We start from the raw sequence: 24,643 nt of genomic DNA, 5'->3' as shown, positions 1-24,643 counted from the left end.
CCAAGCGCCTATGTATATACTATGCTAGATTCAACGTTAGAAAGTGTATGCAAAGAGCGTTTTAGAAAAGGAGACTCGCCTCTAAGTTACTCTATCAAAACATCCGCGTCAGTAAGAAGCTATCCACAAGTTGAACCAATTGCGTTGCTCTCCTCAAACGAAATCCGCTATGTACTCTGTGTCTTCCTTACTTCTATTCTGGCAAGCGAAAGTGAAATGCAGATAGGCAATATCAAGGCTAGTAATATGACCTCGTGCTTCCACTTTGATATTCGCCTTGCGTACCCGGGAACGCTCCTACCGGTACGTCGACGGCGGTTTGCTCATCTGAACTCCATTGCTCGTTTTCATAATCATCGGGCCTATCTGGAGGTGTGCGCATTGCTTCGAGTAATTCTCTGCTGAGTTCTGGGGCTTGGTAGGGTTTGATTGTGTGCAAGTCTCTGCCACTAGGGAGACTAGCTAGTAACGTTCCGGGCGGTGTGACGGTTTGAGTGAGCATCTATTTATACATAAGCCATAGATTCGGTGGAAATGCGTGAATGAACTTACAGTATCATTTATTTTCGTCCATTTTGCTTCTAACATCTCGATCACCCGAGTCTCCTCAAGCTTGCCGGCATCCGCGCCCCAATTTGTGCCCCTTTCCACCTTCTTATCCTCCCTCCTCTCAGTCCAGTCTTTCTTCATTCGGCTTAAACTCAGGCCTTTCTTGGATTCTTTTGACTCGATACCGAGTTCTTGAAGACCGCATCGTAGCCACCCTAGAGCATTTCCAGTTTGACCTGATAACTCCGCATCGATACCAAAAAACCGGCAAGCCTTGGCTCGACTGGTCTTCCTCAAATCTTCTACATATCGCAATAATCCCTCGTTAAGTTTGGACGGTCCTTTTCCTGCCGATTGACATAAAGAAGAAGCTTGAGCGGCATGATCCGCTGCTGCGAGACACAGTCGAGCGAATAGGTGAGCTCGGACCTTGGGAATTTCAGGGGCCTTATACATCCATTCCCGGTCATTTTCGTTACGGTCCTGCGCAACAACCGCCGGGTATGGATCGTCTTTCAGGACGGCTAATAATGTTGCTTCGGCCAAGGCAAGTGAAGACATAGCTCTGGCAGTAGATTGGGTGATATCGGCACAGGGAGGTATTGTAGCTAGACCCTCAGCTCGACGAGCGAGGTAGTCATGAACTGATGCTGCGTCTAGTAGATGTTTTGTAGCTGTAGTTATAGCCGTAGTACGTGCTTGTGTGCTAAGGGGTACTCCTGAAGTAACATAGAGTGGATGTAATGTAGATCGGGCGAGGAGAGTGTGAGTATATCCCACTATAGAAAGGGCGAAGAATAGTTCATATTCTAAGGACTGGATTTTGACCCTAGCTATTTCTTTCCCGGGGATGCCATGGTCTGATAATGTTGGCCGCCATTCAAGAGTAGGAGTTGAAGTTAGAACCACGCTGACCTCTTCACCGGACACAGTCTTGTTGCTTAACCCTGCATCGATTGCGAGAAGATATGGAAGGTATGTGTTTAAATTAGCGAGTACTGAAGGTAGATTTGGTCCTTGAGATACTGCAGGAAGTCGTTTATGCTTTTTTAATGAGTCTTTCACAACCCCTCGATGTGTACTTGCGTTAAGGGTTAGTGAAGGATGAGACTCGCATGTGAAACTAGAAGAGAATGAGAATGACGATGTAGTAGGTAATGTGAATGGGAAAGGCATCTTGAATAATGATTTCTAAGGATTTTCAAGTTTCCTATATCATGAAGAAATACAGTAAATACTGAATTGATCGTAGTTTGACATGAAAGATGTCTTATTAATGAAGTTCACGACTGCCAAGTGACTTGGCTAAGGCCGTCGAGCCTGAGTTCCTCTTAAGAGTACCTATGTGTACCTATGTATACGCTGGAACGGGGGATCGGGCTTAAGCCACGGCGTTTTAGGTACCTACCTAGATAGCACTACGACATGCTTACATAACGAAATTAAGGTTCATCAATCAGCCAGCCACAATTTCCTCAGCCCTGTCACCCTGTTCCCCCAGCTTCAGGGCGCTAAAGAACTATCCCTGTCCAAATCTAAAAAAGTACGAGCACCGTCCAAACTTGACAGACTACAACAAATTGTCAGATCCAAAATTCGAGGACCACCTATTTAATCTCACCTAGTTCAACTCTGGGACAACTTACCCAATGAATCTATCCGTGGGATCCTGTTTGACAATAAACCGGTGAACGCCATGGCCCAACCTTCACCGTCACCACACAAGCCTCGGCGCAAAACCAAGAAGACCGCACATTTCGATAGCACCGTCAGCGTTAAACCTGAAGCTCTGATCCGAACACCTTCGTTTCCACTGGCAGCTTTCCTATGGCCTGCTAGGAGTTCCCTCTCACAATGGGAGGTTTTACCTCTCATCCTTATGGTGGTTGGACTCTTTAGATGGGCAGCTGGGCTTTGGGGATACTCAGGTCAGTCCAATTCTACATAATGCGCTCGGTCCAATTTGTGCTTGATTGAGCTAACGTATTCTCTATAATAGGCTTTCAGAAACCCCCGATGCACGGCGACTACGAGGCGCAGAGACATTGGATGGAGATCACGACACATCTACCGATATCACAATGGTACTTTCACGATCTTGAATGGTGGGGTCTCGACTATCCTCCTTTGACGGCATACCATAGTTGGTTACTCGGCAAAGTCGGATCCCTAGTCAATTCTTCCTGGTTTGAGCTCTTTACGTCGCGAGGCCTAGAAGATCCGGAGCTCAAGGTATATATGAGAGCAACGGTCATCGTATCCGAATATCTGATCTATATACCCGCCGCTGTCATATTCGTCAGGAGATACAGCAGACTCTTTGGAGTTGCCCAATGGACTTCATCCGTAGCGCTTGTTGCCATACTCATGCAACCTGCCACTATTCTCATTGACCATGTTCACTTCCAATACAACACAGTCATGCTGGGTTTCGTCTTGGCAAGCATGTCGAGTATGCTAGCAGGACGATACATGTGGGCTTCCATTTTCTTCGTCTCCGCCTTGGGATTTAAGCAGATGGCGCTGTATTATGCGCCAGCCGTATTTGCGTTGCTTCTGGGAAGTTGTATATTCCCTCGTATCAACATCGGAAGATTCTTCGGAATTGCAGCTGTCACTCTTGCATCTTTCGCAGTGCTTGTCCTACCAATTATTCTCGGCACACTATATGATACGAGCCGGGGGATTGACACGAGGCCCGATCTAGATGGCCTGCGGCCCCCACTACCCCTTTTCGGCTTCCTCTCACCCTACTTAGATACAGAGGCTCGGTATTACCCAGTAATTGAACAATTTGCCCAAATGGTTCATCGGATATTCCCTTTTGCGAGAGGGCTATTTGAGGACAAGGTTGCTAATTTCTGGTGCGCGGCTAATGTGGTCATCAAGCTGCGAAAATACCCAACTGAACTCCTACAGCGGGTCTCACTTCTAGCGACCCTTGCATCAATAGCCCCAGCCTGTGCGATCATATTCTTCAAGCCGCGCAAAGAACTCTTACCCTATGCATTTAGCGCCACGGCCTGGGGTTTCTTCCTATTCAGCTACCAGGTTCATGAGAAAAGTGCTCTGCTTCCACTTCTTCCAATGACTGTACTCCTTGCTGGAAAGCAGGGGTTAGGTAAAGACGTTAGATCATGGGTTGGGTTCGGTAATCTTGTTGGTGTATGGACTATGTTTCCACTACTATCACGAGTTGACCTGCGAGTACCCTACGCGGTGTTGACGCTCCTATGGTCGTACCTCCTAGGTCTTCCCCCTGTATCGACCAGCGCGTACTTCGAAGAGGGGCAGAATATCTGGACCCAATGGCTGACAGCGATTCTTCATGGCTCTTTCTATCTGTCCATGGCTGCCTGGCATGTTTTAGAATTATTCGTCACTCCGCCTCCTGACAAGCCCGACCTGTGGGTCGTGGCTAACGTCGGGATAGGTGCTGCTGGCTTCGCGCTGTGTTACCTGTGGTGCCTATGGAAGCTGGTCCAGGAGAGCGGGATCATCCCGAAGAAATTCCTAGGATCCAAGGTCAAAACCACATGAGTTTGCTGTAAGTTGTGTTCATACCATAATATGTACCATAAGAATTACAAATTAAAAAGATGTTTTCTCCACAACGCCTCTGCGAGTTCCCGTTGCAGACTGCCGTGTAGCCGTATTCATTGGATGGCGAAGATTTGTTATCGCGTGGTATGACTCAATTTATCTTCTGCTTTGATAAGGATGGCGTCGTGAAATACGCAGGGGGCGATGCTTTAGGCAACTAATAATGTAGTCAAGCGTCTGCAGGTCATGCAGGATCTCTATTTCCCGCGGAATCTGAGATTGAACGTCCGATCGAAGGTTTTCTAACACCAACCAACATTCGGCCAAGTTAACGGGCAGCCGTCTGTACGACAACAACTTATCAACCCCTCCTTAGATTCGCAGCTTTGATTAGTGGCGTTGGAAAAGGGGGTGTGGGCGGTGTGTATCCAGCTGTGCTGCAGAAGTAGGTCCCCTTCTTGTATTACCTAATGACCTCACCGTAGATGGATGCCTAAAATGGGGATGGCGCGGCTACCGGGTCATCCGCGCCACATGGCTTCGTGAGTTGCGTTTATCATCGGGTCCGGAGATCATGTATCTGATACTTCGAAACTCCGATATGCACTCGACCGATTCTAGGCCACCGTGCCGTTTCCAAAAGTATATGCATGATTGAATTATTGAGATGACTCATGGGTTTCGGACGGGTAGCTGCTTGTCTCTAGACACCGGTCAAGGCGGTCTAAGCGCGGAGGCGTGGAAAATCAGATCACCGGTCAGTATCCTGCTTGTGTCACATATCGCCATCGCCATCTCCGCTTCTCTTATCTTCCAACCTCGCAGGTACGCACATTGTATTGGCTCTAGGCATCAACTTCTGTTTCGATTGTTGAGAAAAGATTGAATACTCGGAGCGGATTGCCTCGGCTATTGTAGCCGGCAAGACGCTCTTAGTAGAACTATCCAGGAGCATTTCTTGAAATATATTGTCGAGCATTCCTCGCATTGTTACCCGTCGTTCTTCATTCAAGGATCACAATAGCTCTCCGGGCCTTCCCGAGCTACTCTTTCTTCTAGATGCCATCTGGCTATCTTACTCTCCAGTACATCGGAGCTGGTTGAATGGCTTTATGATGTACATCTTTTGGTCCTAATCGCCATATCTCACTATCTATTTCTTTCGTACCTCTGTTGACGACTCGCCCGTCAGATGTTCGTGTAACACAGAATGGCCTGTATACTACTCCGGAAAGACGACATCAATATCTCCCCAGACAATATCGCGGCTCCCCCTAACTATCGCCCATCACCGCTGGGCGAATCCTAGTAATCATTAAGAACCTTAACACAAGAGCCCTCCTAGTCCGGACCTATGCATATCTGGATAGGTACACGCAACTCTCGGACTAACATTTCCGACTTAACTGCCATGGGCTACCGACCTCTGCGCCGTCGCTAACAATCCCCGGCGTATAATTCTGGGCAAGCTTACCGTTCTATCAGCCCTCAAGATCATAACCTCATCGCTTCGGGAGTTGAGCACTCAAGGGCGCCGAGGCGAGCTGCATAATGTAAGTACATTGTCCACATGGTCAAAACGAACCCCTATCATCGTATCCAAAGCACAACCACCAACCTTTCTCCAGACACTATCAGACTTCATTAGCGTCTTTCTGATGGGTTTCTTAAGAGTTGCTCGGCTCGGTCGCGCAGAACGCGCATCATCATCATGCACGTCGACATATCTGCTTTTGCCTCTAGCTCGTCTTCCTCCGTATCGTTGTTATAACACATCCCCCGCTTTTTCTAAGAAGAAGCCATAAAATATATTCGGGGCAACCTAACTAAAACGCGGTCGATGCCAGCTAGCTAAATGCATGGCTTGACAATGCCACGTTGCTATGATGATTAGATATGAAGGTTTGAGGAGGGGCCGGTGTCGTTATTTAGAGGGAGGTTCGTCATGTCCCTAATATCCATTAGGCCAAAGAGACTTAAGGTTGTTCTGACTGTCGAACAGAGTTACCGTTCAGCCCAAATCCTTAAGAACGCAACTTCTCCTAACCCCGATAATGAATACTCATCATCATTATGTTTTCTACGGGGCTATTATCAAACACCAGTAACGAGCTTTTCATCTGTGAATCTTCGTCGTCGTCGTCGGCACTATACTACGTTCGTTTATCACCGGATTGTCAGCGTCTTTGCAGGCCATGGCAAAGTTCCAGGATATATTAAATCGTCCATCTAAATGATGGACATTATCCGTCATGGAAATGCGATACACGCACAATATCCCCGCCTTTTACTAATCACAACACGAATTGCACCAAATGAGGCCAGTTACGTCCCATTCCTAATACTAATCCGAGGGCACCCTAATATTGGTTCAAGCCAAACCAAAAGATCGGCCCCTTACTTCGAATATTACCATGGATAAAGGAAGGAATGAAATTACCATAACTTTCCAATCGAACAAGCCAGATGAGAGGATGTGAACCCAGCGCATGGAGGCACAGCAATAACGGCGACGAGATATCTTCGCCACACCCCCATTTATAAGCCTCCGCGAGCTGTCTAACATCACATATATCCTTCTCACTAACGCCCACATACGATATTCTCTTCCCTAAAAGCGTACCCCGACCGAGGTTTCGTTCAAAGGCATCAACTCCTAAAATGTTGTGTCGGGGGTTAAAGAGGGCACTGGGTCCAATTCAATGATCATCAAGTCCTATTCCAAACCACCCAGCATGACTCCCGTTGATTGCTCTGCCTCAGGGGACGAGAAAAGTTCGGAGATCGCAACCCGGACGCGTCACCGAACTGGCCCGGGTCCGCTTCGCGGGGGTACCCCGTATATGCTCTTTGAGTTGACTATGCAGCTAATATTTCCAATTGAGCCTCTTAAGGGTTGGCAAGGAATGGATTTCATGGCGACACCTAGAAGCCGACTAGAGAATAATGGGCTGGGATACCAAGGCGAATCTGTTAAGTGCCTCGGACTAATACCTAGTCTCTCCAGTCTTTCCACCGCATGTGGAGGAATTGTATAGTCCTCTGGAACTACCTAAACGGAGCCTATACAAACTATCACCACAATAGCGGTGGAAAGGGTTGCAGCCACAGGAGGGGTGAGTACTTATCAACTAAATATTTCCAAATACTACAAGCCTAACAACAATAGATTACGTGGAACCCAAGCACCATACAGAGATCAGCAAATTTTCACCTACCAATAAGTCAATCAATATAAACTTGGTAGACATTATGGGAGATGAAGGATTACAAGAAACGTTTGGTAATATCACAACCAAACAAGAAATAAGAAAACTTACCATCACTTTCAATCCAACCCAACCAGACTTAACAGAAGCCATAAATCAATTCAACAAAAACATCGAAACTTTGAAAAACTGCCATGAGACCAACCATAGGGAGGGTTAACAACTTTTGTGTTGCGCAAAGAGATCGCAAGTAACTACTACGGGAACTATCGTATACATACACAAGTAGCCTCTTTGTTCCAAGAGCTCCTTTGTCCTTGTGTCGGCGGTGAGGGGTCCTCCCGATACTTCCCAAGATGCATCGCTTCATACAGCTCAACTACTGACAGCCGAGTAGAGATTAATGAGCTGGGTTGTCAAAGCCGATATATTAAGTGCCTCGGACTAATACTTAGTCTCTCATTGGCATATCGTCGCCGCGCGGCCCCCCTCCCGATTAAACAAAAAAGCTCTCTCAGTTCTTGCTATTCTGTTGTCACCCACGTATGATAACCGCTGGTTGGTATCCAGTTCTGCTTGAACCAGCCAGAGGTTGCTGTTGTGTAATGGGGGGGTTGCGTTCTGTTCATTGACTAGAGTATGGTTGAATCACCTTCGCGATAAATAACCTCTTCAACAAACAAATTAGTCAACCACATCATCTAAATCTAAATTCAAATCCGATTGGCCCATCACCACCGTTGCCTCTTCTATTTAACTTCGCATAACTTTGATCATCACTCGACTTAATCAACATCTGCCTTACAAACCGCAGTCCTTTGGATTTCGATTATCAATGGTACGTCGACCATGCTACGTATGCATAACAGTGAACACCGCAATGAATATCCATAACGTTGAGGTCCATTACGAAATACGGAATTCACATCGCAAGGGAAGATTGTGGTATTTATTAGTCCCTTTAAAAATTACCTTTGATTTGAAATGCAGCCGTCATGGACTGAAGGGGGTAGAATATATTCGAGTATGAGGATGATGCTCCTTAGCATTCGGATATATCCTTCCTCCCTTCTGTTGTTGATAACTGCATTTTAAAGGGCATTTTTAATAGGATTAATAAATACCACAATATTGTGCTGGGTGATGTTACGATGGTCGATTTTATTGGCGTTTATATGTGCCACGCCGCTGAACATGTTCGTGTGAAGGGGTGTGGCCCATATTCACGATAAGAAGATTTGGCAAATAGCAGAGAGTACATCGAGCAATACGAAAAACAAAGGGCCAGAAGTGATGCGAAGGAACTGAAAAAGCATAATCTCGGATGGCAGTAGTTTGTGGATATCCAGTTAGCCTTTTGTCCTTATGGGCGTAGGGCATATTGGTCTAGAGCACTTCATGTTTGAACGGACACAGCTTAACAGTGCTGCTATGTATGTCCGCTGAGTTGGTACTGGAAATTCCTACCCGATGTGTGAATATACAATTATAATCTCGGGTTTTGAAGCTTCTTGTTGTCGTATCTGAATAGGAATTTTTAGTGTTTGATATATACCTAATGTGATGTTTGACTTGATTTCTATCCTAACGAACCGATTATCGGCCTCTGTAGAGCATCATAGTAAGTCTTTCGCGAAGTAGTGAGTGATCGCAATATCTGTCTCGAAATTGGAGGACATATCAGCGGTGTCATGGGGTGGTGAATATAGTGTAAGGGCTCAAATGTCGAATGGCATTATTTTGGAAATGTAAAATACCTACTGAGGATGTTCTGAGTTGTCATTCAGTGTGGAGCCCGCACTTCTCAGTGATGTATTATTATGCATGAGGCATACGGTGACCTGCGTCTTTGCTATGATGTGTTATGTATCTATCCTTTTCCTTGCGTTCCAAACGCGCCGAGCCGCCGGCCTCTATGTCAATATCCGTATTCCTCCAGGCGAGGACACTGAAATCATTTAATCTCGCAGCCGGCGCTCCCAACAGACATGTAGGTAGCCACAGCAAATTTACACGAATGTTACCCCTATTTTCCTCCGACCGTATCGGAGAATAGGTATTTATAGCCAATCAAATCACCACCACTCCCTCCGATCCGGCTCGCCACCCCTCATTATATCTAGGAAACATCCCAATAGCTTGCTATCATCCCTTTTTTGATTTCATGTTCCACTAGACAGACAATTCTTACTAGAACATACCTCAAAGGTTGTACCATCCTTCCCTACAAAAGATTCCTCGCTAACATCTACACCATTCCAGACACCCATCCAACAAATCCACACATACCTAAACATCTACTCCCGCAACCATGTCCATCTCCCGAAGCCGCCGCATAGAAGCGAACTGCAAGAAAATCTGGGGAAGCGACGACGCGTACGACATCGACGTCGAAGGCGACGAGTTTCCACCCGCCTACAACGGCTGCGTGAGAAAGGATTTCGGAACGTCGTTCGGGATACCATTGACGATGACAGGCACATGCAGATCGGCAGAAGCCGCTTACGCGGAGCTGGACAGGATGTTGGGGTTATGGGCGAAGCAGGTTGAGAGCGGGAAAGCGATGACCAAGGAGGAAAAATTGGAGATTTTTAGTGGACCGAGGGGGGAGCATAGGCGTCTTATAAGTAGGTTTATTGATTTGATGGAGAAGAAAGAGAGTAAGGAGGAAAAGGAAAAGGAAGGGAGTGCAAAGGGAAAGGAGAAGGAAGCGGGCGGTTCGGGGTCGTCAGGTTCGAGGTCGTGAAATATTAATTGCAGGCGGGCATCACCATTGTCGTTGTCGAAGGGTCATATGTTCATGGCGGTGAGGTTGGTGCAACAACACCCTTTAGGTACTTACGTAGGCGCCGACGTCTCTATACCGAAATAACCACCTTGGTCGGGGTGCCTCCTAAAATTCTTAAAAGACTTAAAAAAAAAAAGGCTCCGAAAGTATTCACTTAGGTACAGTGGTACGAACTAAATTACGTAAATACTTCGCAGCAGCCCGAATGGTCAGTCCGGGGATCGAACCCGAGACCTCCAAATGAAGGAGTCAAGAGACCGGCGGAGCGATAACCCCGAAGACTAATAGCGCAGGACACCCTATTTTTAGGAGCCGGCCGGCTTCGGGCCCACGACACCAACCCCAACTATCGCTAACGGGCTCTGTCTCAACTTCTCTCCGGGTTCTTGGAAACTGCTAGGTTAAGCTTACTTACATGCCTTAGGATAGTGGAATTCTAGAGAATTAGGGGGTGGGTATATGAGTAATGATAAGGTTGCCGGGGAACCGTTTTTGGATAGTGGTATATATACCTAGGTAATTGGCTCGGCGCTCTTTCAACCCCCTTATGGTGTAGTGGTATAGGTGCCTAGTATAGATGCCTGAGCAACCCCTTCGTCCCAGGAGAACAATGCGGCTGGGTTCAAATCCTGCTGTAGCAACTCTAAGGGTTTTAACTTGAGACTTCGAAATCGTAGGTGTCGGCGGTGGTAGTCCTCGATCATGAGACCATTCTCGTTGCCTCCTTGACGACTGTCATTGTGTGCTATTGAATCCAATATTGTCCTACAAATATTAGCAAATATGTTCGTCGTCCCTCGTAGGGATGTTAATGCTGCCGGCCTTCGAGTGTCTCCTGGAGATCGTGGTGCTCTAGGTTGGGCGTATCTCAACCATGGCCATAAAAGCACCTAAACTACATAAGTGTAAAAGGGGCCAATCAAGACAATCACAAAGCACACACATAACTGAAACAGTAATCCTATTCTCATTTCCCTTATATTGTATAAACTCCTCACTGGAATCCCCTCCTTTCCTTTTTAACAACCAAGAACCTCTCATTTGCGAGAGCGAGATATATGCCGCCGCGCCCGTTTCAGCTTGCTTGCCTATCTTCCCGGTTGAAAAAAAAAAATGAAAGTGACAAAGGTCCGTTGGTTCTTTTTTCAAAATCTTTCACTACGCCCGTTACGCCTTAATAATGCGTTTTGCCCTAGTCGGCATCGGCAGGCCCTAGCCAAGGAAGGGTCTTATGCGATCGCGATGCGGAAGAGTTTTCTTTGATGCCCCAATAAGCTCCAATAAGCTCCAAGTAGCTTGGTGAGCTTAGTAGACCTTCTTCTTCTCGTCGATACTGAACTGTCCGGGGCCGCTGTTAACGAGCAGGAGGAGACCACCGACGATGGAAAGGATCTGGAAGAAATCGTACTTGGCGAAGTCCTTGTGGGGGTGGTGTTCGTGGAGCTACGTGGGGTATTAGCTTGATTAAAATGCCAAGAAATCATGATTCATGTTCAAGAAAAAAACTCACAGTCCAGAAGTTGTTCACTAGAACGTTGAAAACGCTCAGAATGACGACCAAAAGGGTGGCGCTGAACTTGGCCTTGAATCCGACAACCACCATAATACAAGCGATCAGACCAATGATTGACACACCAATTCTCCAGACGGACCATTCTCCGCTGAAAACGAAGCCAATGAAGAGGAAGATGAGGAGCACACGACCAGCTAGCTGGAAGTACATCTTTCGGTCCTTCTCGTCGAGTTGGGGTAGACCCGCGAATGCCTTAGTCTTTCGAACCCATGAGTCTGATAGCACCATGATCAATCCACCAACGACGGACAAGTTGCGGAGGAAGAAGTTGAGGTCGAAGATTAAACCATATCCGAGGGCTTGGGTGATAACAACTCCCACGAGACCGGCGACGGCATAGTCGGAATACTTTCGGATGATGACGAGGGTGGAGCAGGCGAACATGGTTAAGACGTTCACAATGAGGAACAAATGTGTTAAACCACTAGGAACTAGATTGCCTAGTTAGCAAGGAGTTGCCTATTTTTGCTACGGTTGGTCGTTCGTAAAACGTACTATGCCTATAATTATTCAAGTACACTAGTTGGTCGTTCCATTGTGTTATGATTCTTAGGGCATCCTCAAGGAATGTTACAACGATCAAGAAGCGTCCGATGGCTGGTAGATACCTACAGCAAAACAAGTACGTTAGCCGTAAGATTCAGGACCGTGAATTTCAGCTTCAAAAGCTATTATGTGTAACAGCTCGTGCGGGAGCCGTAAATAAAATAGAGGTGTTTACATACGGCTTAATCGGTTCGCTAATAGTGTCCAAGACATCCTCAATCTTGCTGGTTTGTTCTCGAATCGCGTCAAGGGGACTGGGATCGGCGACATCGTTTTTGGGACCTCCGAAGGGGTTTGGGCCACCTAGGTGGTAACCTGCTGTACCTCGGATTTGGGCCATTTCGGGTATATTGTCGCGTTGAATGTCGCCCAGGCCAGCTGTGATTTCGCGAAACGTAGAGAACGGCGCGAAGAATGTAGGAATGAAAGTTTGGTTAGGTGGGTTTGTTGGGAGGAGTGAGAGGGAGGAAAGAAGAGAAAGCCGAGAGGTGACCGAAGGTGACAAGTTAATAGCTATGTATCGTAATGAAGGTAAGTCCCCCTTGTTCGAGATAATAGGGAGAAGGGTAAGGGATAAACTGACAATATTATCTTCAAAAGAACCAGAACTTTTTTCTTTTATTATATCAAATAATTTCACCTTGATCCCCCCGGTGTGAGAAATGTGAGAACTGGAAGCTTTTAATTGTTGTGCTAGACAACCGTGTCCTCAATTGACAATGATGCAAGGCCAAACTTCCGACATGCCAGATTGGTTTAAAACTTCGCTGACTCGAGACCTAGATTTAACACACTAACCCTGCTAGAACCAAAAGTGGCATGGTACGCCGCACGGATCATCAACCACAGCACCATCATAGCATCGTTCCGAGCTTAATTCTATGTTACTCACGTTACCTATGTTAATTCAATACTCCCATTCCAGCTAATAGCCCACACTAGTTAAAGTATATTCTATCTGATCACCCCACTTAGGTACATATAATCTGGAGTGCCGTTAGTGTCCTTCAAAGCTGCTGAGCTATTAGAGCTTAAATGTGTCCGGGTCAGGGTATATCCGTTACCGACCTGTAGTAATCTCAGGCGGGTTTAACGGACTTGCCGTCCCAGAAATTCCAACCACGCGATACTTCGCCGCATGATGCCAAAAATACTTCCCAATCACATTGATTTTCCATACAACAATACGAAGACTTACACAGATCTAAGTAATTCACTTATTTCTAATTGGATATAAGACAATGAGCTCAGAGCTTTATAACAAGTCTTGCATATTCTTATTATCGTACTCCTTAAATGCTTCTTAGGTAAGCTCTATAATACGATGGTAGAGGGCATCGTGGAACCCAGGAACTTGACAGCTAGAAATAGCCGGAGGAATAAGTGAGATAACCAGGACCGACTAATATATCCTATACAAATTAGCATCTACGGCTACGATATATATGAGTTCATCACTAAAGTCCCATATGAGGAGCTTTTCCCTCTTATTTCAAAATCATGCCTCGCAGTGTAGATTATCGATGTCCTTTAATGACTGTATCATTGGTAGTTGAGTTGAACATTCCACTCATCCCATGGCATTTCCTTTCTTCCCAAGAAGGCGCCCAATCAATTACCAAAAATCTGCAATCCAGTTCACTCCCATATCCAACGCCCCTTGCCCGTATCCATGAATCGTATCGTCCCATTTATCCCTTACTACATGGTGTAACCACAACTGTATGAACACGTTTGTAGCCTCTTGCCCAAACATAAAAATCCATTCATAATGAGTGACTTTTGCTCAGTCAACCCCTCTAACCGTATAGACAGTGCCAAATGCCCCATCTCCACACTTGACATACTGCGGCTGAATCAGATCGAGACCAAGTGGTATCGGGTACCTCTTATAACCCTCCTGATTTCCGCCATACACCCACGGAGGCCATACCGTAGACCACGGGCGCAAACCGCTAGGCTGCCGCTCCGGTCTACCGCCCGTCTCAATGAAGAGGCGGCAAAGCGAGACCATAACCCCAACGGTTTAAGGCTCAGAAGTCCATTACTTCTCCAAACCCCTCAAAACGGCGAGCTAGCATCTAAGCAGGCGGTATAAAACCTCACGCAATAACAAGGTTATCAATAGCCGCCTTCGCAATCGCAATAATCTTCTGACACGTCGGGGTCTCACCATTCGTCGGGTGCACATTAACCCCACCGCACCCCTCCGGCGGTGGTTTCCAAGCACCCGCCAGGACCATAGCATCGAGCACCGCATGTCGAGCCTTAGACCTCTGCTCCATCTGGAGTACGATATCCTTCAACCCAATATGCAGTACCGGCGTCAAATCCCCCGATGCGGACGCTGCGTCCTGTCCCGTGAGTCCGTACACATCCGCTTTAAGCAGAGCCCGCACGGCAAGCCTCCACATCGCAGGTTCCATCTCGCGATGATTTAGCCAACCCTCCGCATTACACGGATCTTCCTGTTGTTGTTGTTGCTGTTCCCTACCCCGCGAACCACTCATCGGACACCCGCCCCCATCCAACAAAACACCCCCCAGCATCCTCAATTTAAACACCAACCGTCTCCTCTCCGCAGTCGCACGTCGAGTTTCTTCATCCACGGCGCGTAATATGCGATCATATGCATGTGCTATACTGGGTATAAGCGCAGCAAGCAACATCAAATTCTGGAAATTCCGCATTACATCCGAGGACATGGCCATCGGATCCGGGGGCTCGAGTTTGAAGGAGCAGACGGGGCAATTTACCACATCGTACGCCGTCCGAGTCGCGCGGCGCGCATGCCTCATCGCGTCTTCGACGCCCTCTGGTACATGTTGCATAGAATCAAGCGCCAAATACAGAGCCGCGGTGTGCGCGCAACTATTTTGTGGCGGGGTCCCGGCTTGTGTGCTCTCGGGCGTGGATGCGGAGTTCGGAGATAGGGTTGGGACTTGGTCGACGCATGGGGGTTTGGTGTTCGTGTTTAAGGATATGAAGAGTGAGGGGTCGATTAGAGTCGGTGTGTATGAGGGCGTGGTTTGCGGTACTGGGTCGAAGCCTACGTCTCCCAGGCTATCACCTGCGTACCCGAATGCCCATGAGTACCCCCGCTCTTGCGAGCCTGCGTCATAGCTCGTGTCGCCTGTTGTGAGTAGATTGATAAACGCGAGTCCTGGGTCCGATGTGTCGGGCGGTATGTCCATCATCACGGTCTTAGAGGCTGGCGCCGCCGTATCCATAATCTCGGCATTCGATAGTTCGAGGGGCCGTTTTCGCGGCCGGCCCATGGGTTTTTGAGGTGAGTAGTGGCAGGCGATGCCTTCGCGTTTGCATCGTGAGCACCCATCGGCCTCTTTGGTGCAGGCGAGTTTGCGCGTGCCTGTGGCAATGTATTGTAAGTCCCAATCAATTTTCATTCATTATTCTTCATGACATGAACGAACGGAAAGGTAGGGAATGTAGGTGTCGGTTATGTCTAACATACGGCATTCATCACAAGCTCGGTGTTTTGGACCCGAGTCGCCGAATGTTCTCGTCGTCGTAGTTGTTGCTGTCGCCATTTTCGATTTTAGGCAGAGGCTAGCCTCCACTTAAAGTATTTGAAAATCGTATTCTCCAATGTTTCGAGAAGGGAAATTGATAATTAACGTTTAGTGTTCAATGAAGTGTAACAAGGGGAAAGAGTCTATCATAACATTAAAGAACTTGGAAGTACAAGTATAGCTCCTTCCAAGTCCTATAAGTTCTGGAACCTTGAGGGTGTCTGTCCTTTCCTTCCTGGTCCTTGAAATGACTCGTAAGCGTGAATCTCTTCAGCGCTTATCTGTAATCTCTTTAGGTGGGCTGTAGGCAGGTACTTAAAGCTTTGGTTGAGGTACTCAAGTTTATTAGTAATTGAGCAGGTAAGAGCGAGTATCCAGCCCACCTTTTGAAGGTATAAATAGCCCTGGAGCTGAAAAGGATTGTGGCTAGTGTAACAATATCTCCGGGACGGGTGTCGGTCTTATGACGCCACGATACAATTATCTATAAAATACCCCTCCAATTCATCGACTAAGACTCTACGAAACTATTTCGTTTTACTATCTTCAATATTATAATCTTAACATAATGTCTCAACTAAGAGTCTTCTGTTTCTATTAGGCACTACAATTGAGTAGAGCCTCGAAGAAAGAAATAGACGTCTGACACGCAGACCGATATTAACACGAAAACTCGAACGTAAGCGAACACATCTGAATAAGTCTGAGATGCATTCAAACCGGATGATCATCCGAAATAAGTATCATTTTCTAGCCATAACTGCATGTGCATACTAAGAGCAAGTTCTCTTAGACACCTTACAATTTTACAGCTCGTGAGTCTGACGGCCGACATAAGCAAATTGTTGAAGGGTATAATCCTCGAGGCCTACTAATCCTATATGTGACGATCTCCCGCAACTTTATTAGTCGGGTTTTCTTCTTGCATCTCACCGACCGCTCTCAAATCTGCCAAGAACCGCCGAATCCTTAATCCTGTTTTGTCCCGTATAAATGCATCATACGCGTTATCAGCTGCTGCATGTATAGCCACCTGAAGCCCTTTGATGACATCTCTGTCGTTGATATCCGCATCGTCATAATCGAAGAAGATATCCAAATCATTCAGAATAGCCTCCGTATGCGGTACCGTAGGTAACTTTTTGTCCTCTGGAGAACTGGATTGTCGCTGTTTCCGAGGTGGGGCTGGAGGATCTCTAGTTTTAGGCGAAGGCGGCGATGAAGGTATCTTCAGTTTTCGTTTTGGTACTGGCGACTGAATTGAAGGCATCCTCCGGTTGACATATATGACCTCTTCGTTCTTTCGAGGCCAACGTGGAAGAGCATTCTCGGTATCCTGATGACCTGAGTGTCGCGGAGAAGGATGCGACTCGGTTCTATTTGTCTTCTCTATTAAGGTAGGAGGACGGGTGAATAATTGTGTCGATCTATCCGCTTCCCTTTCCATCTGTTCAAGCTGTAGAGAAACCTCATCTAGTGCCCGCTCTAACGACGAAGGTCGGCTCACAGCAAACCGCGCCGGGTATGGCAGTGAAGGAACCGTGGAAGGGGTCGTGTGGGGTGACACTTGTTGAATCTGTTTATGGGTTGGAGGGGTAAGAGCTTGCGCATCGCTTGATTTAGGAAGTGGATATATCTGAATTGTCTTCTGATTAGCATGAATTGGTGATGCTTCCATTTCTTCTTCCTCAATGGTTTCAGGGCGGGGTGGACGACGTATAGCTACATCTCGCTTTCTCAAGCCGGTATGCCCCTCCGATGGTTTACCCGGGTTAGCTCCCAAATCCATCGGTACAGGGCGTTTTCTATAGCCACTTTGTTTCGCCCCAGAAGAAGGCGATGCGCCAGATGGTGGCATTTGAGGGGTAGTAATGTTGACTGCCGGTTTCGTTGACTTCGGGGATTGTGTCATAGGCGTCGTAACATTAGCGACTCGGACGTGGGGAGTGCGGCGCGGACGCAAGCCGCGACAATCCTGTGGGTGTTGAGGGTCTATCGTTTTTATCCTGCTTTGAATTCGTCTATCCCTGGCGGAAGGTCTTGTTTGCTGCTGTTCCTGCTGAATACCATGAACATCCTTGGATGATGGTTTCTTTTTTAACCATGGGAAAATGCCCCTTTTCTCCTTAGATGATATCTCCTGCTTCGATTTGGACTTTGGACTCGGGAATATCTGGATTAATTGATCGGCTGGGGTAAATTCGACGAATGATCCGGAGGTGGAACATGATTGTTCGTCGGTGTCATCATCTTGCCCATCATATTCACTGACCATCTGCAATGGTACCGCCGTTGTTTTTAGTGCGTAATTCATAGGCGCTTGTTTACTCCTTAGTTTCCGCGGCGAACCCTGGCTCTGTTCTATAGATGTCACAGCAAGACCGGCAGCTTGGAATTCCTTCTGGTATGGCAGCAATTGCTGGACAGTATGATACGATATCTTTGACTCGGACTCAGTGGGAGTCATAATTGGAACTTTACCAGCTGCTTTAGCGACATCCGCATATTTCCCAAGTTGCCTTGTGAAGCGATCTAGAGCTTTGCGCTGGCTCGAGGTCCGAGAAGGGATGTCTAACTCTTGAATAGGGTTTAGTCCGGCTTCCTCCGGTACAATAATGGAAGATAATCGTCGTTGCTGGTCGAGTGACCTGCTGATAGCATCCCAAACGATAGGGTCTGCAAGACCAAATCGTTTCTCTTGGGCTCTACTTGCTCGACTCCGCCCCACAACACTCATGCCCTTCCGTCGCCGACCTCTAGCTTTTTGATCACCACGTTCCGGCCCTTGAGTTGGAGAACTATCCTCATAAAGAGTTTGAAGGTAGGCGCGATGTTTAGGCGAATGCCTTTTCTCAATAGCATTAACTGCATCGAACTTCGGATCGAGTATTTGGGACTGTCGTAAGGTGCCCCAATAAGGATGATCCTCTGTGAACTCGGGAACTTGCATTAAGGAATGTTGTCTATCACCACTTAAAGATCCTCTAGTCCCTCGCGACGGAAGGCGTCTACAGACATGGACACCATTCCTCTTCCGACTTATCCTGCGTTGCCGCTGTCGTTCTATGACTAGTGGTTCTGGTAATGGGGTACGAAATACTGCTTCGGCTGCTTGTTGCGAGCGTTGCTGCGCCGACGATAGGTGTTTGGTTTTCGGACGACGACTCGAACTCCCCTTCTAAGGTAAACTGAGTTTATGCATCGTCTGTATTCCAAAAAGGGTTCCCAAAAAATCGAAAGAAAAAATAAAAGTTATGTTGAGAAAAGTATCGTACTAATTGGCGCCGTGTTCCACGAAGGGGGAAAAAAGTTCCAGGTCTGCCCTGGCCTCATTATTAGGATTTCGTCACCATCAGACCAGTCGTCATTGCCTTCTAGCGAAGCTCTATTAGATCGATATTTAGAAGTAGGTAACCATCTTCGAGAACAGACTGCAATTTCCTGCTTGGTCATACATCATCATCATACGACGCAAGGGACAGCCGTTGTGGCTTCTCCGTACATGACACCGGTATATTAGGAGTAGATATTTAACAGTCGATAAGTTATTCATGATCGATCACCTTATATCTTTAATACCAGGTGATGAGTATAATTCCAATTGGCGCCGGCCCTTCCGTAGTAAAAACTCGATGGCACCGAAGTCTCTTTTGTCAACTTCCATACTCTTCTCAAATTCAGATCTTATTTATAAATTAGCTTGAAAAGAATGTTCTCAACAGTATGAATAGTAGAGCCAATTATTAATACCTAATAAATGATCTAAAATGTGGTTGTTTATCCTATCATCATTCATTAACTGTGAGTCCTTGCAAACGGGAATGACATCACGAACAATTGGCTTCTTGCGACTTTCACGCAGACAATTCCGGTAAAGAGATACCACTTCTTTCTGTAAGCCGGAGAGGCGCATTTTAAATTGTCCCTATGAAGGTAAGTAATAGAGAAAGAGGATATTCACTTAAATTGTAGAAAAGATGAAGATGTTTAAGTGGAAGCCATCAATTCAATTGCGGCGATATGGGTCGGTCGGTAAATATTAACCCCATTGTCTTATATTGCTTCACACATACATATATATCCATTTATAGGAATCTTTACTGGCAAAACGAGGTATTTCTATATCGACTTTTCTTTTGCGTCGACAACGAGAATGGTGAAGAACTTATTTACGATTGATTGTAAAGTCAATTGAGTGGAAATTATCCTATATGAACTCGATATATACCCGCCCCGTAAACCTCTCTATTAACCCAAATTGAGTAGATAAAAATCTCTTTGAAGCATACAGTCATAATACACAGGAAGTGTCGCCGTCATCATGGTGAACAGATTTATGTTCTGAATCTCCTTAGGCGTGGGTTCCCATTCGAACTCCCCTTATCATATTTCGTATGAGAAATAGGAGAGGAAACACCAATGTTTCATCTATTCCTGAAATAGGACCCAATTTGTAATGCTTTCAGTCCTTGAATAACAACCCATCCCGCAACAGCGACGGTTGTTATTATACGTATTTCACGCAGAGCCGCAGCTGCATTCGGATCGAGGCGGATTATATGCACGTGGTTGATTGCACCTCCGTGCTGTGCCGCAAGGGAGAATGATTCCATTTGTTCGTGTGGACCGATTGGTTATAAATGAATCGGGTGATTGTAACGCTGATTTATTAAGGAACGTTGTTGAATCTTGGTGAGTATACGCGTATCATAATAAGAAACGAATCAATCGGTCTTGTAGGCAATAAATTGACATTGAGATGATTGAGTATCGGTCTTTGAATGTTGAGAAAGTGAGAAGAATCAGACAAATTGGAAAGGAAGTTATTTAGTTATGCCATATAAAATTTGTGGACCTTTTAAATCAGCGGTTAACCATGTAGACTTCCAAAGGCAATGACTTCAAGACTCAGACATAAATATTCAGTGATAGCGCCATTATATGTTTAGCTATCGTACCTAGCTATTTTCAACTAGCCACCCAGACACGGTATATATAAATACCTATATGTAAATATCCCAATGCCCCCAGAAAAACCAGTCCACAATGACGGAGGGGAGCAACATCCAATGCATGCAATTTTTTTTTTTTCGCTAAGTGAGGGTATCCAGCATGCAAATAGAAGCATTCTCATGCAACAACATCGACTACGACAACATTAAACAACCAACCAAGAACATCGCTAGAAAAGGCCCACTGGTAATAATGATAACAACCAACTAAACAATGCTTACTCGCTCACTCGTCCTGTTATACCTTGTGCGGCACATCATGCGTCTCAATCGCAACCTCCTTCTCGACTTGCTCGAGATCGAGATGCGCAACCGGCGCATCATCGCCATCGATAACCTTAGCGAGCTCCTCGAGCGTAGGTCCTTTCGTCTCGACGTACATAAAGTACACGAAAGCCAACTCGCAGAAGATCCAGCACGTGTAGATCAAGTACAGCTTCCAAGAGTGTTTCTCACCGAACGCATCGAAAGCAACCGGATTAGCGTACGAGTTCAAGCACAAAGCGGCCTGGATCATGATGTTGAGAACCATGAGACCCTTGGCGCGTAATTTGTAAGGTAGGATTTCGATGGCGTAACCGACTAGCAGACCGGACCATGCGATGGAGTAGAAGAAACCGAAGAGCCAGATGAAGAAGATCATGGCGTAGTTGGCGCCGGGGGATCCGTGCTCGCCGTATAAACCCGCGCATAAAGTCCAGAAGATGAAGACTACGAACATGCCCGCGGTCGAGGTTAAGAACATTGGGCGTCGGCCCCAGCGGTCGATTAATGTGGCCATTGTGACGGAGACTATGAGGGCGAGGATGGTTTGGCCGCCGGAAAGCTGTTTGGCTTAAAGTTAAAATCGTTCCCATACTGGGGCTCATGAAATAGAGGAAAACATACACCGAACTTGGAGTTGGAATCGGTAACACCGGCCTGGTCGTACAACTTGCTCGCGAAGTTGGAAATAATAGCGTTACCCGACCATTGCGAAAAGAGACCCAGGGACAATAGAACAGCGAGACGGTATCGGTTTCCCTTGGTAGTGAAGAAATCGACGTAACTGCTGTTGGATTTGCTTTCCATCTCGAGACGAATCGTCTCCTTGATCTCGCGATACTCGAACTGCACGGTCGGGTGTTGGGCGTTGCCATTGGCGTGGTACTTGGCGAGGATCGCGAGCGCGCGGTCGTGCTTGTCCTTGGCCATTAGGTATCGGGGCGACTCGGGTACCCACCAGATGAACAGGATCTGGATGACGGAGGGTAGGGCCTGGAGGATGGCGGGGATACGCCATGACCAGTCGCTGTTGATGTAATTAGTACCAAATGAAAGCCATGTGACAACTATAGAGTGTTAGCGATGCATTGCTCATTTTTGGTATGAGTAAAAGGTGAGACGCACCAATAGCACCGGCGTTCCACAAGCAATTGTATACAGCTGTGAGACGACCACGGTGTTGAGGGTGAGCAATCTCAGTCAACAACATAGGCGAAGCGATTTGAGCCAAACTGTTTCCGAATCCCATCATTACACGACCGCCCATGAAAGTGTTGATGTTCTGGGCGACTCCCTGGAGGATGGCACCAATGATCATAATAACACATCCAATGATAATAGGTACTTTTCGGCCGAAGTTATCAGCGAGTAAGGGCCTATGTTGTTGTCAGAAAATGCACCTCGTCGTCACCCGTAGCACATAAAAGCGCATTTCCAACTTACACTAAGGGAATCGAGCCCAAGCTGCCAATCTGGTATAACGCTGCGAGGAGGCCGAGTTGGGATCCCTTCGGATCGTTGAAGAACTTCTTCCACGTCTCGAAAACTTGCACTGAGTTGAAGAACATGCTGCAAAGATACTTAAATTAGCATTGATGCCTTATTTTAAAGAGTTTTGGGGGTTGGCGCATACCCATCGTAACCAGTAGTCGCTGAAGCGACACACAGCACGAAACAGTAAAAGTACAGCTTCCTCAGACCAGGCTCTCTCTTCCAGTCGACCTTCTCGAAAGCCGGGGCCTCCTCCTGCGCGTGAGTGATCTCATCCTTACGCGGCGCCTTGCTGGCGATAGCTGTAATCGCCATTATGGACGGTATGTAGTCGAGACTTGGTGTGCGAGAAACGACCACGTCGAGAATTGCTGAGCCTAGGTACGGCAAAGCTAGCTACCAATGGGGTCTCCGAGGTAAGGAAAAAGGGTAGGAGACGGAGGACGTTGAAGATCTACGGCGACGAACGAACACAACAAAAAGTCAACACATATTTTCGAAGGGACGCATGCCCTGGATTATATGGGAAGGCCAAGGGACCCATGGGTCATGGCAGGGGTACCAGCTACGGGCGAGCGGACCGGTAGAGAAGGTTCACTTGAACGGATTCGCACCTAGCCCGTGTTTTTCCCATCTCGCACGTAAAAATCCTGGGCAACGCGAGATCTGGAATTTTGGGGGATAGGTACGGGTTCGCTCGTGGTAAAGACGAAAGAAGCTTGCGCGCATGTGTGAGTGGATTGCGGGTCCGCCCTACCCCATTGCCCCCCGTTGCCCCATCCTAGTCCCCGTGGTGCCATGAGACCCATGGGGAATTTGACAAAGAGAGTTAAGGGGCGAGGGGGGGTGAGTGGATAGGATAGGTACCTAGGCTGCTAGGTAAGGATACTAGGTAGGATGGCAAGGTATGGGTAGTATAGAGGTAGGGGAAGCCCATTGTCGTTGGGAAAATCTGGGATCCGTAGAAAATATTGAGAGGGAAAAAAAAAGTCACTTTCGGTTAATGAACCAAATTCTGGATGCGCCGAGCACGGGCGATCTTACTGGGGCATCGGCCGCTTCGAGCGACGCCACTTACACCATCAGGTCAACCATAACATCCCGTTTAGTATGACTTGCAGCTGTATATTGGCCCGGCAGCTCAACTCGCCATCGGAGAATGGGTGCAATTGATGTCTTTGTCATACCTGTTTATACTGCTTATGGACCCTACATACAATGTATCGTCGTGGTAGTAGTAGATCTTCTACCGTGCCCGGGATAATTCTGCAGGAGGGTAGCCATCGCCGGACTATCGACCGGCCGACCATGTCACGATTTGATATGATAGACAGTCAGATTGACCAGGGGGGTTCCAGATGCGCTGGAACTCTTCCAGAACGCATAATTGTCCACCTGAACTATACATAGCACCGTAATTCCCCATACCAAGCAGATGCCGTGTGTGACGAGTCGTTCCAGCATGTAAGCCAGTAGGGTATACGAATTGTCTTTGGTTGGATATAATTGATTTGCGGGGAAATACTCGTCCAGTAACACCGATATCCTGGGTCTGATCCCACCGCGGGTTGGAAAATAGAGAGGGTCTTGGAATTTGATCGAGTTGTACGAGTTACCCTATCCCAAGTGCATTCATTTCTCCTATTGGCGGTATTGGCTGCGCATTGGTGGTTTGGTACTGTTCTAGCGACACTATAGCGAAAGGACAGAGTCTGTGTTTCAAGCAGATCATCTACTGCCTTTCTCAAATTACTTCCCTACCGAGAATTCATTAACGTCTTGTGTTCCGAATTCCGTAAGACTATACGATCGTCTATCCTGCTTCCAGCCTAGAATCATATGGTACCATAGTGTCGGAGACGGCCTAGAATAGAATACCTTGACTTCTTGTATTAGGCGGGAAATAATTAAATAATATTTTATGCACATCAGAATTATAAGGAGGCTTTTCATGGCGTGGGATGTGCTAGCACTAGAGCTGGCAGTCCCCTGTCGAGAAAAAGCAAAAGGGCAAGAATCTGAATGTTGATTTTCTGTTTGGTTCGTCAATCACACCTTGGCCGGAATAGATTGACCTATTTTCAATATAGCAAGAAAGAGGTTGCAATGCAAGCAACGTAAGTGGATTGGTTGCG

The 24,643-nt window shown here is 46.9% G+C and overlaps 7 protein-coding genes across 7 annotated transcripts; 2 read left to right on the top strand and 5 right to left on the bottom strand.

Annotated features, from left to right (window-relative positions):
• Window positions 1-238: 238 nt before the first annotated feature.
• Window positions 239-1,725, bottom strand: F4822DRAFT_434621 (uncharacterized protein; the record flags this gene model as incomplete). Its single annotated transcript, XM_051462037.1, has 2 exons — window positions 239-502; window positions 553-1,725. The coding sequence occupies 2 exons, from the start codon at window positions 1,723-1,725 to the stop codon at window positions 239-241; spliced, it is 1,437 nt and encodes a 478-aa protein (XP_051309281.1).
• A 520-nt stretch (window positions 1,726-2,245) lies between these two features.
• On the top strand, window positions 2,246-4,089 carry F4822DRAFT_434620 (glycosyltransferase family 57 protein; the record flags this gene model as incomplete). The annotated part of the gene is made up of 2 exons (XM_051462036.1): window positions 2,246-2,477; window positions 2,549-4,089. The coding sequence occupies 2 exons, from the start codon at window positions 2,246-2,248 to the stop codon at window positions 4,087-4,089; spliced, it is 1,773 nt and encodes a 590-aa protein (XP_051309280.1).
• Window positions 4,090-8,941: 4,852 nt separating this feature from the next.
• F4822DRAFT_420849 (uncharacterized protein) lies at window positions 8,942-10,247 on the top strand. Its single transcript, XM_051459729.1, has 3 exons — window positions 8,942-8,958; window positions 9,063-9,507; window positions 9,562-10,247. The coding sequence occupies exon 3, from the start codon at window positions 9,613-9,615 to the stop codon at window positions 10,045-10,047; it is 435 nt and encodes a 144-aa protein (XP_051309279.1). The 5' UTR covers window positions 8,942-8,958; window positions 9,063-9,507; window positions 9,562-9,612; the 3' UTR covers window positions 10,048-10,247.
• A 1,053-nt stretch (window positions 10,248-11,300) lies between these two features.
• On the bottom strand, window positions 11,301-12,691 carry F4822DRAFT_79612 (SURF4-domain-containing protein). Its single transcript, XM_051463995.1, has 4 exons — window positions 12,388-12,691; window positions 12,158-12,270; window positions 11,600-12,093; window positions 11,301-11,532 (listed from the first exon to the last, which is right to left on the bottom strand). The coding sequence occupies exons 1-4, from the start codon at window positions 12,546-12,548 to the stop codon at window positions 11,395-11,397; spliced, it is 906 nt and encodes a 301-aa protein (XP_051309278.1). The 5' UTR covers window positions 12,549-12,691; the 3' UTR covers window positions 11,301-11,394.
• Window positions 12,692-14,310: 1,619 nt separating this feature from the next.
• On the bottom strand, window positions 14,311-15,759 carry F4822DRAFT_434617 (uncharacterized protein; the record flags this gene model as incomplete). The annotated part of the gene is made up of 2 exons (XM_051462035.1): window positions 14,311-15,578; window positions 15,684-15,759. The coding sequence occupies 2 exons, from the start codon at window positions 15,757-15,759 to the stop codon at window positions 14,311-14,313; spliced, it is 1,344 nt and encodes a 447-aa protein (XP_051309277.1).
• Window positions 15,760-16,480: 721 nt separating this feature from the next.
• On the bottom strand, window positions 16,481-18,814 carry F4822DRAFT_79554 (uncharacterized protein). The gene has a single exon (XM_051463994.1). It carries the CDS (start codon window positions 18,689-18,691, stop codon window positions 16,619-16,621), a length of 2,073 nt encoding a protein of 690 aa, XP_051309276.1. The 5' UTR covers window positions 18,692-18,814; the 3' UTR covers window positions 16,481-16,618.
• A 1,719-nt stretch (window positions 18,815-20,533) lies between these two features.
• On the bottom strand, window positions 20,534-23,468 carry F4822DRAFT_440541 (general substrate transporter). The gene is made up of 5 exons (XM_051462762.1): window positions 22,651-23,468; window positions 22,461-22,586; window positions 22,143-22,393; window positions 21,642-22,084; window positions 20,534-21,579 (listed from the first exon to the last, which is right to left on the bottom strand). Exons 1-5 carry the CDS (start codon window positions 22,821-22,823, stop codon window positions 20,992-20,994), a joined length of 1,581 nt encoding a protein of 526 aa, XP_051309275.1. The 5' UTR covers window positions 22,824-23,468; the 3' UTR covers window positions 20,534-20,991.
• Between the last annotated feature and the right edge of the window lie 1,175 nt (window positions 23,469-24,643).

The sequence above is a fragment of the Hypoxylon trugodes genome (genome assembly GCF_022578975.1).
Source record: "Hypoxylon trugodes strain CBS 135444 unplaced genomic scaffold F4822scaffold_11, whole genome shotgun sequence".
Lineage (NCBI taxonomy): Eukaryota > Fungi > Ascomycota > Sordariomycetes > Xylariales > Hypoxylaceae > Hypoxylon > Hypoxylon trugodes.
Note: the sequence above shows the minus strand (reverse complement) of the source record. Positions and strands in the feature narration are given on the sequence as shown.

What these genes read in the sequence shown, in the direction of transcription:
- F4822DRAFT_420849 (XM_051459729.1), top strand. Translation starts at nt 9,613, where the DNA reads ATGTCCATCTCCCGAAGCCGCCGCATAGAAGCGAACTGCAAGAAAATC.
- F4822DRAFT_79612 (XM_051463995.1), bottom strand. Translation starts at nt 12,548, where the DNA reads ATGGCCCAAATCCGAGGTACAGCAGGTTACCACCTAGGTGGCCCAAAC. An exon ending in CTTGAATAATTATAGGCATA is followed by an intron (nt 12,094 to 12,157) that starts GTACGTTTTACG and finishes TAGGCAATCTAG; the next exon opens with TTCCTAGTGGTTTAACACAT. An exon ending in TAGTGAACAACTTCTGGACT is followed by an intron (nt 11,533 to 11,599) that starts GTGAGTTTTTTT and finishes TACCCCACGTAG; the next exon opens with CTCCACGAACACCACCCCCA.
- F4822DRAFT_79554 (XM_051463994.1), bottom strand. Translation starts at nt 18,691, where the DNA reads ATGCAAGTTCCCGAGTTCACAGAGGATCATCCTTATTGGGGCACCTTA.
- F4822DRAFT_440541 (XM_051462762.1), bottom strand. Translation starts at nt 22,823, where the DNA reads ATGGCGATTACAGCTATCGCCAGCAAGGCGCCGCGTAAGGATGAGATC. An exon ending in GTGGAACGCCGGTGCTATTG is followed by an intron (nt 22,085 to 22,142) that starts GTGCGTCTCACC and finishes AACACTCTATAG; the next exon opens with TTGTCACATGGCTTTCATTT. An exon ending in ATTCCAACTCCAAGTTCGGT is followed by an intron (nt 21,580 to 21,641) that starts GTATGTTTTCCT and finishes TAAGCCAAACAG; the next exon opens with CTTTCCGGCGGCCAAACCAT.